Source organism: Neomonachus schauinslandi, chromosome 12, assembly GCF_002201575.2.
Source record: "Neomonachus schauinslandi chromosome 12, ASM220157v2, whole genome shotgun sequence".
Lineage (NCBI taxonomy): Eukaryota > Metazoa > Chordata > Mammalia > Carnivora > Phocidae > Neomonachus > Neomonachus schauinslandi.
Genome location: NC_058414.1, coordinates 86,576,044 through 86,593,114, shown reverse-complemented (window position 1 = coordinate 86,593,114; position 17,071 = coordinate 86,576,044). Strand labels below are relative to the sequence as shown.

Here is a 17,071-nt window from a genome sequence, read left to right as displayed (position 1 = left end):
AAAAGCTGAAGTGCTAGGGACTGAGCAAGAACAACGGGGCTGGAGAAGGAAGACGACATAACGCTTCCTATTCGTTTGGCACTTCTCTAAACACTGCTCATCGCTTACCTCAACATGGCTTTCACAACAACCTCGTGGGGTGGGGTGGGTACTGTTATTTCTGTCTCCATTTAGGGATAAGGAAACCGAGGCACAGAGGTTACAAAACTAGTCAATGGGGAGCTAGACTGTAATCTGGGCCCAGAACCGTCTCCTCTTCATTGCTTTTTTTCAGGCTCTCTCCAGAGATCGTGGACCACCAGGGCCACGGCCAGAAAAGCCATTCTGCATGGCTGAGAGTGCAGAGCACTCGCTATTCTCACTAACAAAAAAGAAGAAAGAGTCTACCACTAGTCGTCTGTCTTGGTTGACTAATTATGCTCAAAGCTGAATGAATGACAGGTTGCACTGCTGTCCTGTTAATTACGTGGTCTACCTTTTCATCTCTACAAGTCAAACAAAAGGCTTCCTTGTGGTGAGGATGTTGATATGAAGGGGGGCTGTGCATGTGTCAGAGCAGGGGGTATGCAGGAAGTCTCTGCCCTTTCTCCACTCATCTTTGCTGTGAGCCTAAAACGGTGCTAAAGAATTAAGTGTATTTGATGAATAAAAAGTGAAATGATCTAAAAGAAAAAAAGAAAGGCTTGCTTTGTCCCCAGTTAAAGGAATTTCATGTACTACAAACCAAATGGAGAGAAATTATGGAGGTAAATTTAAAGTTTCTTTAAGTCGATTGAGCAATTAAAGTAAGGATACTGAGAACGGAGGATCGCTCTAGCCCTAAATGATCAGCAACAGCCCCTGAGTGGCAGTTCAGGTATGATCAGTCCTATGGGAATGTGTGCTCTGTTACCATCATTTCCTTCCAAGCTTCTCAGTCCACTCTATACTACCACGAGGCAGCTGCTTGCTAGAGCCTGGGTCACCTTCTGCGTTCCCTCCTTGACTTGTTCCAATCCTAACTACCCCCTGTACCCATGTACTTTGGGACTCCAAGATGCATACTTCATGCTTCCAACAATGTAGAGCAACACTACTACTAAATAAAATGTTGGTAGGCTAATTTCCTTTTCCTTATATCCTCAAACATATTGCTAGACTTTTCATTCTGGTAACTATACCCGCGAGCTGTGGAATTATTGTTGTGATAGAGGCATGAGAGAGCAGAGCAGCTTCTTTGGAAAAATTTACAGGTATTTAGATTAATGATGAAGGTGGAGGTAGAAATGACTAGGTGGTAGTCCTTAAATCAGAAAGGCTGGCTGGTTACTTCATAATGTTTTGAACCATGATAAATCTTGAAAACTAAAATATTTAATTGTGTAGGCTACTCACTGAAAAATATTTCAAGTGCCTCTAAGGCATCTCCCCAAAATGGAAGTGTTCTTATGCATCCCTCATACAGGAAGCCCACAGTTTTAAAATAATTTAAATCATCACTCCCTTCTCTCAACTCCTCGAGCATTTTCATGCACACCATCTTCTTAGTTGTTAGCACTGACTTCCCGATAACATTACTGATATTCATGCCTTACTTTCATAGTTGGATCATAAGGCTTTTTCTTTCCTTCTACTCAACCTCCATCCCCTCCAATGATGGCAGGCACTTAGCAGGACTTCATAAATCTTTCTTAATTGATTGCATTTACCATGATTAGCATCCTTCTTGTCACAGAAGAAAATGTTATTGGATTTTTAATTTAATTAAATTTGCTTACGATTTATTTTCTCAAGTATTTTCTTCTACAGATTACAACTCTTTAGTAACCACATATGGGTATCAAATATCCTGTATATCAAAGCTAGCTTGATTACAACATCCCACTTAGAGGCATCTTTCTTCCTTTTAAATAACGACAGAGGCTGCGTTTGCCCTTTTCCCAATCCCACATACTCCTGCTATGTTCCAGAAGGTATGGAAAGCACTAACTAAGTGTAACGGTGACAACCATAGAAGACTGGCGTTCCCCAAGACTGTGACTGGACTCGTGTCTGCCATGTGTAAGCATGAAGAGACTGGCCTCCTATCTTTTTGCTCTGAGTTCTCATGTGAATGGTAGCAGGTCTATAAACCCTGTGGCCATGGCAATAGTTTTAGCTGTTTGGCAGCAGACGCTGGGAAGTACAGAAGAAACAGATTATCAAGTCTTTAAATCTTTGCTATCTTGAAAGAATCCTGTGAAGGCAAACCGCAAATTCACATGCGCCAAATACTTCAGATCTTCCTCCAGAAACTCATTTTTCCAGAGAAGTTCAATCACCTACCTTGAAGTTCTCCACTGCGACTGTACAGCTCCCTCCTCTGCTCTCGCAAATAGGCACTCATACTGATGGCATGGGAGGAGGACTCAAACCTGAAATGAAATGCAGAATAAACCAAAAGGCAGTCACCCAATAGGCGGTGTCCAGCCATGTATTCCAAAACTATGCCACCCTAGTCTGTGGGGTGCTCCCTAATGTTCCACAACCCAAACATCCTGGCTCTTCCATGACAGGGCCAAAGCAGGCTGCTCCAGACTTGATTTATGAACAATATTCCTGGTTAATGCTCCTCCACAATAGCCTTCGGATCATTTGCTCCTTCTTCATTTCAGCTGACATAACTCTCATCTGTTGCACTTTCTTCTGCCTCCAGACCCTTTGCCAGGATCCCTACGCACACGCAATAAGGGTATCCTACAGAGTCATTCGAATTGTACAACGATCCAGTTCACGAGGCACCCCAGAAATCCCAGCTCCGCAGGGCGGACATCTTGCTTCTCTAACTCCCCTGGTTAGGGAACTAGCACAGAAGGCATGCTAGCAATGCTGCTGAATACACCAAAGCAGCAAGGCATCTATGGCCTCCCCTTAAAAGTCCTCAAAAGCATTACAATTTCTAAACGGTTTCTGATCTGCCACCTACAACATGAAATACTCTCAAAACTATCAGGCGACAAAGTGTGTGTTCACCCCACCCCAAGAATCGCTTCAGAGGTCAGCAACATGGAGGATAGGCACATGATATAGAACAGGTTTCTAAAGGCGAAAACAAGAACTCAAGAATGAAAAAAACAAAAGAAAATAAATCACAGTCTTAAGAGAAACTTGCAGGGAAGGGCGGCAGGGGGGGGTCGGGGGGACGGGCCAGGTAAATTGAAGACCATATCAACAGTAAATCCTTTGACGTGTTAAGAAATTCCATTTCAGACCTGTGGTTTTCAAAGTCAGAGGAACAGGCTGACAGGAGGAATCCTCCTAAGAATGATTTCCACTAAGTGGTAAACAGCAACATCACGAAAGAGCAACAGTGATAATGCTTAGGTTTCTGGCACCAAAAAAGGAACGCCACCACTTTCTTAATTACGCCTTCTTTCTCCATTCTTTGACAAGGAAGATGAATGTTAGTCAGAGGGAGACACTTGGGTTTCTTGATCCTCTCTCTACCCCCTGCCAAGAACTGAGAGGGCCCTCACAGCCAGAAGGAAGGCAAAGTACGCAGTCCTTCAAAAGCGCCACCTGCCAGTCCAGTGCAGGAAAGAAGCTGCTGACCTCCAAAAAGCATGCTGACAGCTATTGATCAGAAATGGCAAGGGAAAAAGAAAGAAACTCTTGAGCGAAGAATAGAGAGAACTTAAACACACTTAATTAACCTTGGCTAGGGGCAATTAAAGAGAGTAATGAAGTCCTTCACGGGTGTCATAAAAACAGATTACAGCTCACCCAAATCTTAATCCTTTATGACCTGATGTATTTTTGCTACTCAGGAACCCTCTGTATGTTTGCCACAACTCACAGATTGCTATAATTTTACAGTAAAAGAGGCATTAAAGATGATATGGTCTCGCCTCCTTATTTTATAGCTAAAGGCACAGAGGCCCACTATGACAGGAGACCTGCTCTGGTTCACACGGTTCATTAATGGTACAACCAAGACCAGAAGCAGGCAAATCTGTAAGAATGGTCTAATTCTGTGTGGGTGATGAGTTTTTATTACTACGCAGTAATAATAAATGTTTAACAATTACTTCATTTATTCAGTTCTAATAATTTATATGTTTTTCAGTATCACAATTTCAGGAATGGCTAAACGTGGAAAAATGTATATGTGGTCTGAGGTTGAAAGTTAAGGGTGATGGCTGAGAGCATGAAATCTCAACACACTGAAACCTGCTTTCTGCAATACGCCTTGATTTACAACAGTGAGTTGAGCTAGGAAGAGAAAGAGAGAGAGAGAGAAGAGAAAGCATGCCAGAGAGCAAGCAAGCAAACAAGCAAGCAAAGCAAAGGCCTAAGTATTAGGCAGCATCTCAGGCCATCTTAGTTAACCACCTTTTTTCTTCCACTACCTTCCCTGTTTGTTGGCAGAGCCCCCATTCTATCTGGGCATTCGGCTTCTTTCCTCCCTCTTCAAACAACTATGTGCTAAGGAAAAGTGGTTCCTCTCTAGCCCAAGACTATCGTCAGAGATGACCCCTGACTGTTTTAAGACAATCACTGTGGTCTGCCAGTGACTGGTTTAGGAATGGGCATAAGACCCAATCCTAAAACCTGAGGAAAACTTGCAGAGGGGCTTTGTCACTGGCAGAAAAGATTAATAAATGGATAACAATTATTAATTAAAAAACCAATCTGAAATGATATAGCCATTTTGTAAGACAGTTTGGCAGTGTCTCACAAAGCTAAACATGACCCTACCATATGATGCAGTAATCATTCTCTTAGGTGTTTATCCAAATGAACAGAAAACTTACATCTAAACACCTGCACGTTTACAGCAGTTTTATTCACAATGGCCAGAAACTGGAAGTAACCAAGATGTCTTTCAACAGATCAATGGAAAAAAACCAAGGTACATGCACACAATGGAATATTATTTAACAATACAAAGAGATGAGCTATCAAGCCACAAAAGACATGAAATGCATATTGCTAAGTGAAAGAAGCTCCTCTGAAAAGGCTACATACTATATGATTCCAACTGTTAGATGTTCTGGAAAAGATAAACTATAGAGACAGTGATTATCAGGGGCTCCGGGGGTGGGGAAAAGAGGGAAGAATAAGTGGAAAACAGGATGTTGAGGACAGCAAAAATATTCTGTATGATAACGTGATGGTGCATATATGACAGTGAGCATTTACCAAGATGCCCAGAATGTACAACACAAAGAGTGAACTCTAAGGTAAACAATGGACTTTAGTTAATAATGACCAATATCAGTTCATCAGTTGCAACAAATGTACCATACGAACGAACGCAAGGTGTTAACGTAAGTAGAAATTCTGAGGAAGGAGGACATAAGAGATCTCTTTATCTTGCCTGCTTGATTTTTCTGTAAATTGAAAAGTGGTATGAAAAAGGGTCTATTAATTCCCCCCCAAAAAATTTGCAGAAGAATCCCACCCTTTCCTTGGCATCACCACTATACTGGAGTGGGACCGAAGGCAGAGAGATGAAAGGGTTGGGTCCTGGAGGATACTGCAGTCGAATGACGGACTCCTCTATGTTCCTCCTTACTGTGTGAGATAAGAACCTTCCAATGGGGTCCTATGTTACCTGGGGACTAAAGCATTTTAACTAATAGTGCGTCTATCCTCTGAACAAAATGGTAAAACACATAAAAAAAGAATGCATTCAATACACAGAATGCATTTTATTCTAATGCAGGCACACTCAATCTCCTCTCCTCTAGACCACAAGATGAATGCACTGTTGAAACTTACCGTAATGACTAAGAACTCTATAAATCTATGATATAAACAAATCTCAAAAATGAATCAGTAAAAGATACTGGAGCTTCAACTATTCAAAAATAACAAATTCAAAATACAGAGACAATACTTCTGTAGTCACTTTATATGCTTAGATTTACAGGTACAACTGCTTAACCAGTTATCTCCCGACTCCTCAGAAGAACACATCGATTGACAAAGACTTAAATCCTGCTTCTACCAGTTGCTAGCTCTGTGAATTTACTTAAGTTACTTAACCTCACTTGGGTCTCAAGTTTTTATGTGCAAAAAAGGATTAAAGATAAAACCCCAACCCATAAGGTTGTAATGAGTAAATGAGACAATCCATGAAAATGGCTTCATGCTTTCGCTAGTACTTAGAGAGGATTCAGCGTTAGCCGCTACTCCTGCTGCCGAAATCAGACATAATCTGAATTAAATTATGTTTGAGGTCATTTTGAGAAACTCATCTCCCCACAGTACCTGGTACTTACTTAGTAAGCACTCAGTGGTAGCTGTTGCTGTTGTCACTATTAATGTGAATATTAATATTATTATTAATATTAATATTATTCACTGTTAGCTGTTACGAAATGACATACACTTAGGAACATGGCCTGGTGCTGTCAAGTAAGATGGTAATTAGAAAAAAAGAACTTCCAGATTGTTCCTTTATTAAACCAAATAAAATCCAGTGCTACTTAGCTAAGGAGATTTGTGTAAACTTCAAGGTTATTTCTTGGCACTTGGGGTTTTTTCAAAAGCTGACATATTTCATTTCATATAGAAGTCCCCAGAAACAACTGGCAAGTTTCATTTCCCTTCATTTTATATAAAACACCACAGGAATAAATTCTAAAAATTTTTATTAAAAGTCCTAGATAGTCCATTAACCGTAATCCAAAATAGCCACTTCCCCTTCCAGAAAACAAATGTATACAAAATAAAAAATATATTCACTTCCTATAAATTTTTTCAAATCAGCTTTAACTGGGTGAAGTACCGGCTGCCAATAAAGTAGAAAGCCATCCTACTTGGATCAAACACTTCTTGACACCTGCTATCTTACCATCAGGGAGATACTTACTTAAAAAGAGAATTTTTTGGCCTTTGAGGTTTCTTCTTGGCAAAGAAGGCTGCAAAATCTCGTCCAGTGCTGGCATAACTTAGTTGAGCTGATGGTTCAGAGGCCGTACGAGTATTTTTCATATCCAAGTACTCAGTCAACAGCATCTGTACAATCAGATAAGCAGTTTAATACACATATTTATGACCTGCTACTAAGAAAAGCAATTTAAAATGATGAAAACCTAATTTTAAAATCTCATCCTTGACATTCAGAAGTATATGAACCTAGGTATTCAGACTTCTAGTTGTAGATCTGAGGAAAGAGTCATTAAAGCCAGAAAGTCGTCTAATTGCCATCTATACCTAAAACTAAGACTAGGATGTTATTAGGCATTTGAACTTGGAGGTAAAGGGGAACTTTTTTTTTTTTTTTTAAGATTTTATTTATTTATTGAGAGAGAGAGAATGAGAGACAGAGAGCATGAGAGGGAGGAGGGTCAGAGGGAGAAGCAGACTCCCTGCCGAGCAGGGAGCCCGATGCGGGACTCGATCCCGGGACTCCAGGATCATGACCTGAGCCGAAGGCAGTCGCTTAACCAACTGAGCCACCCAGGCGCCCCGAAGGGGAACATTTTTAGTGAGGGTCTGCTATGTGCCAGGTACTGTGCCAAGTGAGTTAATCAACATTTATGACCCTCGGAACTGCCAATTACAGCAACATCAGCAGCAATGCCATAATATTTACTGAGCGCTTACTATGTTGTAGGCAAGGGGCTAATTTAGATGTATTATCTTATTTAAAGCACAACATCTGATCAAATGAATTCTCAGATTACAGATAAGAAAGTGGTTTAGGGATTGAGGAATGAACCCTGGGGGACTCACTCGAGCCCATGTCACACCCCTCACTCAATAGCGAAGGGGATTAAGCGACTCTAGCAAACCTGCTAAGAGGTATCATGAGCCATTGCAGGCTAAGAGGTGCTAACCTACAAATGATTTCTAGGGCCACTGCTCATCTTCAAAGCAAGAAAACCAACAGCTTTTTAAATCACTACTGCCAATGGGTAATGCTTATAAAATCGATCCACTTTACAGCCTCAGAGGATGGGGCTTGGGCTAGAATCAGCTGTTGTTTTTTTTTTTTTTTAAGATTTTATTTATTTACTTATTTAAGGGGGGGTGCACAAGAAGGGGTGGGAGGGGGAGAGGGAGGGAATCTCAGGCAGGCTGAGCTTGGAGCCTGACACAGGGCTTGATCTCATGACCCTGAGATCACGACCTAAGCCAAAATCAACAGTCGGACGTTTAACCGACTGAGCCAGCCAGGCACCCCAACTGTTGTATTTCTAAGACAAGTGCTCTAAAAAGTTCCCACTGTTGTGAAAGAAAGTAGCAGATCTGGAAGAGAAATCACCATGGTTCCTAAGAATATCCAACCTGGGATTAAAGCACATCAATTCATTTCTGTAATCACTTGCCATATTTAAAATTTTAAGATAACAAAGTGTTACAGTACACGTAAGCAAGCAATTCTACCCATGACTGAAATAAAAGCTTTGCAGAGACTCAGGTTTCAGTAACTTTTCCTTCCTGTCTGCAGATGTATATTCATTCACTTGCTTATTCATTCAATAAAGTTGTGAGGACCTATTAAATGTTATCATCAAAAAGAATTTATGAAGCACTCTGTGAGCATGATGCTGTCCCAAGTTTTAAAGCCAATTATGTCTGTTATGAGCACATACACATTACTAAATGTTTATCAAATCTCAGACATGTTTAGAAAACGATCCTAATTCAACCTTCCAATCTATGAAGCTAGAGTGACTATCTATATTTTAAGGATGAAGAAACAGATTTAGAGGTTTAAGAAACTAGCCTATATGCATGTGTGGGTACAGGAATTAATGGGAAATCTCTGTATCTTCCCTTCAATTTTGCTGTAAACGTATGTATATGGTCTTAAGAAAAAAAAAAATGAAGCTAGCCTACGGTCTTATAATTACAGAACAACAGACCAGGATTTCAACCCTGGTGTAGTTGACTCTGGAGCCTGGCTCATGCCCATGACACTCTACTCTTACTGAAAGCATAAAAACTGCCAATGAGAGTGGCTATGGGTGGCAGTAAATGGACTTATTTAATTTTCTGTACAAAGGAAATTTCACTGGGAAACTATAAAACATATTAACAGACTGGTCAGTGTTTTTTTTATATATGTTTACGAGGCTACCAGAATATTATTCAGCACAGTGATAAAGTAATATATTGACAAATACTGTCTCTGCTAATACATCATCCAAACTACCCAAGAGTCAAGGAGAATATTAAATTGGGTCTCGACTTTAGTAACAACTCAACTGAGGGACTTGATGACTTTGTATATTTGGCACTCAATTACTTGGTAGATCTAGCGCTGATGCTAATAAAGTTTGTGGGAATTTGTGATCAAAAGAAGGCTAGTAAACCAGAACAGAATTTCAAATTGATAGGATCACAGAAAGACGTCTACAAAGGCACTTGTTTCACTCAAGTGTTGGTTTTAACACCAATCAGTATGACAGAAATTATGTTTCTACCGAAGTATGAAGATACACTAAACCAGTAATTCTTCTGAGGTACTTCTTGTCCTAGAAATCAATGAATGGTCTTGTACAGTAAAATATTGACTGATCAGGGCCTACCTGACGAGCATCCTTAAAACTCAGGTAATTCAACATCACTGTTCTTTTTCTCCGTGTCAGTAAGTCCTCTTAACTATCACCTCTTACTTTGTTATCTATTCTTATACACTTGCTTCTCCCCTTCTTTTGATAAACACATACTATTTCTACCTTCTTAACCAAAATCTTGCTTTGGTCCTCATTCTCTATAATCTCCCTCCTTTGTCCTTAGGTTCCAAACTTACAAAGCAGCCTTCACACATATTTCTGTTACCATAATGTGGTTTAGTCCCGATTTCTCTCCCACGCTCCAGTTCCAACTATGTGACTGCACACTTGATATACTCACACATTTCTCTGATAAAATCAACCCTAAATTCTGAGACCTAAATCCTTTTCCCATAAAATGGGTAATTCCTTCTGTCTTCTTTCTGTGAGTGGTTTCTTATTCTTCCTGGCCTCCAGGTTTAAAACTTCAGAACGGTCTTTGGCTACCTTCCCTCACCTTTGTACCGGTGCAGGAATTAGTTCCCCGGGGCATCCGTCACTCTTTCTCAACTCTCTATTAGTTTGGCCCTACCCATCCATCTGACAGCCACCAACTTAGTTCAACTCATGCAGTTTCTCTCACGGTCTGCTTCTTGTCTCATCTTCTTCCAGTCCCTCCCATACACCATGAACAGAAGGGTTTTCCTAAAACACTGTTGCCAATGCCATCTTAAGGCTAATTTGTCATCTGCATCAATATGACCTCAGTATCTATTCCTGATCATATCTTAAGTCTTCTCAACATGAACCCAGAACTCAAAGAGAATCAACTACTTACCTCTTCCCTGAACATACATGCCTGGACCCTCTCATTTTTGGAATGCCTGACCTAGATTACTTTCTTTCCTTGATACCCTAACAAACCCGTCCCAAAAACAGTTCCAATGTTTTCTCTCCAATGACTCCTTCCCAAGACACTCTAGGCCAGCTGTCCCCCTTTCTGAGCTCTACAGTACCCATTTGATGCATCGTTAAACAAGTGTTCATCAAAAACTGCCTGATATGATGACATATCATTTAAGGAAAAGACACCTGACTACCCCAATTTTTATAGTCCTTTACTTCCATCACAGAGCCATGACACATACCAGAAAATCAAATATATATAGAGTGAATCACTGAAATTTACAAAATGTGATAAGAAGCCTTGATGTATATGTTTTTAATACACATGTTAGAAATAGTCTCCAAAACAGAATGAGCCCTGTAAATGATTTCTCAGTATAAAAATCATTTATAATACAAGTAAAATTAAAAAGGGATAGCTATGATTTTAATCATAGGCTTTGCCATGTTTGTTTCCTTCACCGTATTCGCCTCTTTTTCCTAATATCATTTACCACCAGCTGGAAAATACTGCATTAAAACAGGTAAAGTTTTATTTTGACACCAAATTATAAAAAGGGCTTTTTAAATATCTCAAAGAACAAAAAAGCTCCTTTTTCTAAGATGCTTGAAATTTGTCTGAATTAGGTGAAATCTACTACCAAGTCTTGACACAAACATCAGACACCTGGTATTAAAATATAACCATGTAATTTCTTGGTGATTCCACATCATTGTGGATAATGTACTGCATCTTCTAAATTGTACATAAACATCCTAAACCATTACCTATGAGTTCGAATTTCCATTTTTATGAAAGGAAATAAGCCACACATGTTGTCTTTTGCCTGGGGAAAATCACCCAAGACTGGAATTCTGGCTGAGAGGGTGGAGTTCCATGGTTACAAGCATGGCAACCAGAGTCCACTGTGTAAGGGGTCATTATATATGATAGCAAACATAACTTGCCCATAGAAAACCTACAGAAGATTATCGCATGTTCTTGCTGACTCTAAATTCCTTCATATCTTTTCTCTTTTTAAATACAGGGAATTCCTGTAATAAAAGTCAAAGTTTGGGGTGCCTGAGTGGCTCAGTTGTTAAGCGTCTGCCTTCGGCTCAGGTCATGATCCCATGGTCCTAGGATTGAGCCCTGCATCAGGCTCCCTGCTCCACGGGAAGCCTGCTTCTCCCTCTCCCACTCCCCCTGCTTGTGTTCCCTCTCTCACTGTCTCTCTCTCTGTCAAATAAATAAATAAAATCTTAAAAACAGTGAAAGTTTATGGGTGTTTTAAGTTCAACTTCAAAGGTATTAATTTATAAAACCAAAGACAAGAATTATGAAAACATGGTTGGAAAGCACCAGGATATCTATATATCCCAGTGATATTATGATTCACTATATCTTTTGAGTACCTGGTATGTTAGATGGTTCTGCAGTAGAAGCCAAGAAATATAATGCTTTAAATAAAGAACATACAAATTGGGGTGGTCAGGCATCTCTTCTGCTATAATATTTGATTAGCAGTTGCTAAGATACTAGTCAGAAATCTCATGATGTATAAAGCAGGGCCAAGATTTTGAGATTTAGAACTTGCTTAACATTGGTAACATCATTCTAAATGAACCCCTCAGTTACCATTCAACCTTCTTTATTTAAAATATTGCTTGTGGCTGTTTATGTAATACACCAAGAGTTTCCTAAAAATAAATATGGAATTTACCAGCTTACAGTGAACACATCTCTTGTCTTCAGCTCCTACATTAATCTAAGTAGAAACATCCAGATCCTTCTAGGTAGTTAATATAGTAAATCCCTTTCAGTAGCTTCCCAGCTTAGAAAATCCTCACTTCATCTAAAAATTGTTCCCCAACTACACAGTGGACTCTGGTTGCCACGCTTGTAACCATGGAACTCCACCGTCTCAGCCAGAGCCTACTCTACTGGGGAGACAGCCAACCCCCAATAAGGCCATCAGGTTCTCTTTCCCAGGAATGTATTAGTGGGATACAGTCTCTCCTGGTCAATGGAGATGAAGAGATGTAAATTCTTTTTTTTTTTTTAAAGATTTTATTTATTTATTTATTTGAGAGAAAGAGAGAGAGAAACAGCATGAGAGGGGAGAGGGTCTGAGGGAGAAGCAGGCTCCCTGCTGAGCCGGGAGCCCGATGTGGGACTCGATCCCAGGACTCCGGGATCATGACCTGAGCCGAAGGCAGTCGCTTAACCAACTGAGCCACCCAGGCGCCTGAGATGTAAATTCTTTAGGGCAACCTTCTTGTACTGTGTGGATGAAAAACCAAAGAAAGCCAATCTGCAGAGAGAGAATAAAAGAATGAACTAGATGACCAGATACAGAGAAAGAGGAGACCCACAGAAGAGAGATTTAAAGGCTGCAACGTAAGTTTTCCATATTTTACAGGTCTCAAATCCAGTTGCTAATAACATCTTAAATTTTCTATTCTTTGGTTCCACAATATATCCTTTTGGCCTTTAATACATTTTCCTTATTTTTTCTTACGATAGCTTGAATGGGTTTTTGTTTCTTCTCCAAGATACCTATGGATAAGTGAATATACACTAACATGTATCTAGTAACATTTATATCACAATTTTTTGCATAACACTGGTATATCATGATAATAAGAGGACAGTTTATACAGATTTCAATCTGTACACTAAGAAACCAATTCTCCTCACTACTAACTTCAAATATTCCATGATTTTACAGTAAAGCCATACTGTAACTTGTCCCACGTGATGAATCTGAACATTAGATTGCTAAAGACAGAAGCAATAATAAGGTGAAAAGAAATCACTATGAACTAAGACTCTACTTCTCTTGAGCAATATCTTGAATGTGCCTATATTAAATACTCTTATTTTCATATCTTACTTTTCAAATGCAGATGTCCAGTTTTTGTTTCAGGCACAGCAAAGTAGCTTCCACTGGACTAACACTTATACCAATAATAATTATAAAAGCTAAAAAGATCAGACCAAAAAAAAATAATAATAACTTGAAGGCCATGGAGAGAAACCAAATTAGGCAGAAACTGGTAGCTATGATCCCTGAAAGCATACTAGTTGAGGTCCTCTGGCTTCCTCCAAGAGGGAACTTCCTACTTTCCATGGAGCAAGGGTAGAATCCAAGCAGAAACTACAGTCACAGTGGATGGAGGAGACAAGGCTAGGTCCAGGGACACCAGGATGTCCAGAATTTGAGAAGAGAAATCCAAAGAAGGGGGAGGAGCAAATTCAGTGTAATATGCCCCTCAAACTATATACCTTGTATATATAATCAATATCAATATACCTTGGTTCCAGAAAATATTAAAACAGAAACTGAACAATATTTTAAAAATTAGGACCATTTAAAATTACTACAAACTATCAGATTTCCCCCATGTATGTTGCTAGTGAATGAAATGTTAATGACAAAAAAAAAACCAGAAAAATTTAGTTTTTAAATGTTACATTTTCATTTCCCCGTTGTATAAGGACTAAAATATTCCGCAGTAAGGAAACTAAAAGAAAAATAAACAGTCGTTTTGAAAATGGAATGGCTGCCTGCTTAATTATACTCATTATCAACTGTAATTGTGTAATTAAAACCACTATTAGTATGATCTTGTGAATAGTTCCTTAGTGTTTAAAGTAAAACAAACCAAAAAATTCAACGGGCACACATGTGTTTTCTGGTCCTGTACCAAATAACCTGATCGGGAAAAACCTAGATCATGTTTAGCTCCCCACCACCCCCAACAGATGTGTTCTTAACAAAGAAAACTCAGTTAATATCTTCCAAAAAGAGTTTTCATTTTTTTAATTAAACATACGATTTAATACCTAAAATATGCAAAGTATTGTGCTGGATATAAAAACAAGACTCAAAAATAAATCCTTTCTTAATAGCAAAACAAATGAATTTTACTATATATGTAAAATTGTTTAAGTGTTAAAATTTTTAAAGAGTTAAAAGCCAAATCAATCAATCAGACCTTCCTGTCATATGCTTATCTATAGACAGATACACACATGAATGACTACAATACAAAGGAAAGTAGTAAGCATCAGGACAAAGAAATTGCTATGAGTACTTATCAAAGGACAAAACTACTCCTAACTGGAACAATGAAACAGGGTTTCAAGATCGTGGCACATGCAAGATATAAATAAAATCTTAAAATGTGTAAAAGCCGAGAACCAAAATGGTGGAAGGACAGAACAAATCGAGAAATGGTGCTGGGGAAATTCAAAGTATCTTTAGTGAAGAGCAAATAGTTCAGGTAAGAGCAAAATTAATAGAGGTACACCTGGCAAGTTGGTAAATGGACAAACTTCTCAGGACCTTTAACACCAGGCTCAGGCATTGAAGCTAATACAAAATTAGATGGCAATAAAAGGTTGTGAATAGGTCAGTAAAATGGTGATAAATATACTTTAATTAATCTAGCAGCATATGAAATAACAGATTAGAAGGGGATGGGATTTGGGGAAAAATGAATGATTAAAGAAATAATTAATGATTAAGGAAGTACTTAACACATGAAGAGAAAACCTACCAAAATCATTTAAAAAAAGAAAAAAAAAGGAAAAAGAGAGGTGCTCCTGGGTGGCACAGTCAGTCAGGTGTCCGACTCTTGGTTTTGGCTCAGGCTCCGAGCTCAGCAAGGAGTCTGCTGAAGTTCCTCTCTCTCTCTCTCTCTCTCCCTTTCCCCCTCCCCATGCATGCACTCTCTCTCTCTTTAAATAAATAAATCTTAAAGAACAAGAGAGGTTAACTAAAATAGTGGAAATGGGATTGTACAATTAGGGATACCTCTGAGAGTCAATGCAGAGGGGAAAAAAATGAACAAAATTTAACAACTTATTCTGCAAAGGAAAGAGGGGGAGAAATAAAGAATAACCAAAAGATGCTCATCTGAGGAAGAAAAATCCTATGGTTCCATGAACAATAACCAGGAATGCAGGAATAGCCTGTTTCGTATAGATAATAAATTTAGTTTGAAATATACTCCCTTGTGAAGCATATGAATATTCATATTCATGTGTACCCTCAAATGCATAATTGTGAAAGGGGAAATAATGCTGATGAAATTTCCATGATTTATACATTAATTAACTTGCATTAGGACTATTAAGTATACTTCTATATGGTCTCTGAAGGACACTTTGAAGAACATATGCCCTTGAATATTTATAATGTGATTTTATCCCATAGTATCTTTTAAAACAGCTTTGTTGAGGTATATGTACCATGAAATTCACCCATTGTAGTACGGTTTACTGATTTTTAAGTAAATGTATACAGTGTAACCATCACGGCAATCATTCTAGAACACTTCTGACACCTCAAAATTTCCCTTATGACGTTAGCTGCAGCTTTTCCATAGAGCCTTTCATCAGGTTGAGAAAGTTCCTTTCTAGTCCTTGTTTGCTAAAGGTTTTTGTTTTTTAATCATCATTGGGTGTCAAGTGCTTTCCTGTGTCTATTGAGATGATTAAGTGGGATTTATAAAAAAAAATCAGTGTAATACACAGTTATTAATAGAATAAAGGGCCAAACCCACTTAATCATGGTGCATAATACAGTTTTATGTTGACAGATCCAATCTGCTAGTATTTTGCTCTAGAATTTTGCATCTATGTTCATGAGGGATATTGCTCCATACTCTCCTGTGATAGCCTTCCCTTTTTATGAGGCTGTTACTAGCCTCACAGGATGTACTGGAAAATGTTCCTTCATATCTCTGGTTTCTAAACAAGTTTGCAAAGGATTGATATTTCTTCTTTATATGTTTGACAGCACATCGGTGTGGCTTCTGTATCTGTAGGAAACTGGTTTTTCTATCTCCCACACCCCTTCACCCATTTGCCCAACCCCATGGCCCCCTCCCCTCTGGCAACCATCAGTCTGCTCTTTGTACCTATGGGTGTTTCTGTTTTTTGTTTTTAGGAAAATTTTTAGGTTAGGTTAGGGTTAGGGTTAGGGTTAGGGGTTAGGGGTTAGGGGTTAGGGTTTGGGGTTTGGGGTTAGGGTTATTACTAATTTGTTGGAGGACAATTCAGATTTTCCACTTCTTGAATCAGTTTTGGTATTTTGTGCCTTTCTAAGATATCTCCATTTAAGTTGTCTAATTGGTTGGCATAAAGTTGTTCATAATATTCCTGTATAGGCTTTTTAAATTTCTTTAAGGGGTGTGGTAATGTCTCTTCTTTCATTCCTGATTTTAGTATCTTTTTAACTGATCAGTCTAATTAGAGATTTATCAGTTTTGATCTTTCCAAAGAATCTACTTTCGGTTTCATTACTTTTTTCAATTTTTCTTCTGATTTTTACTTCATTGATTTTCACTTTAGTCTTTATCATTTCCTACCTCTGCTTGCTTTGGGTTCTTTTTCTCTCTCTCTCTTTTTTTTTTTTAAGCTCTTACGGTTCAAAGGAACGTGGTTGATTTTCGCCCATGGTGTATTTAGAAGTTAGTTGTTTTATTTTGAAGTATTTGATAAGATTCAAATTTTCCTCCTATTGTTTAATTCTGTTGTGGCTAGAGAACATACTTATTCCATGATCTAATGTGTGGTCAAATATGTCACTGTGCAATAATCTCTGTTCCGATGGTGTGGGGTAGAGTGTACCTTATCCATCAGCTTCACTCAAGATGCTTAATCTTGTTCAAGTCTTATGTTTCCTGTCTAGCTGTTCTAT

General features: G+C 38.7%; 1 protein-coding gene across 3 annotated transcripts in view; it reads right to left on the bottom strand.

The window, feature by feature from the left end:
- Positions 1 to 17,071, bottom strand: part of EXOC4 (exocyst complex component 4) — a 747,671-nt gene that overhangs the window by 547,994 nt on the left and 182,606 nt on the right. For all 3 annotated transcript variants that reach the window (XM_021692997.1, XM_021692998.1, XM_021692999.2), the window contains exons 8-9: positions 6,839 to 6,984; positions 2,305 to 2,393 (exon numbers count right to left, since the gene is read on the bottom strand). In XM_021692997.1, the coding sequence (XP_021548672.1) occupies positions 2,305 to 2,393; positions 6,839 to 6,984 (235 nt within the window). The remainder of the gene's footprint in view (positions 1 to 2,304; positions 2,394 to 6,838; positions 6,985 to 17,071) is intronic.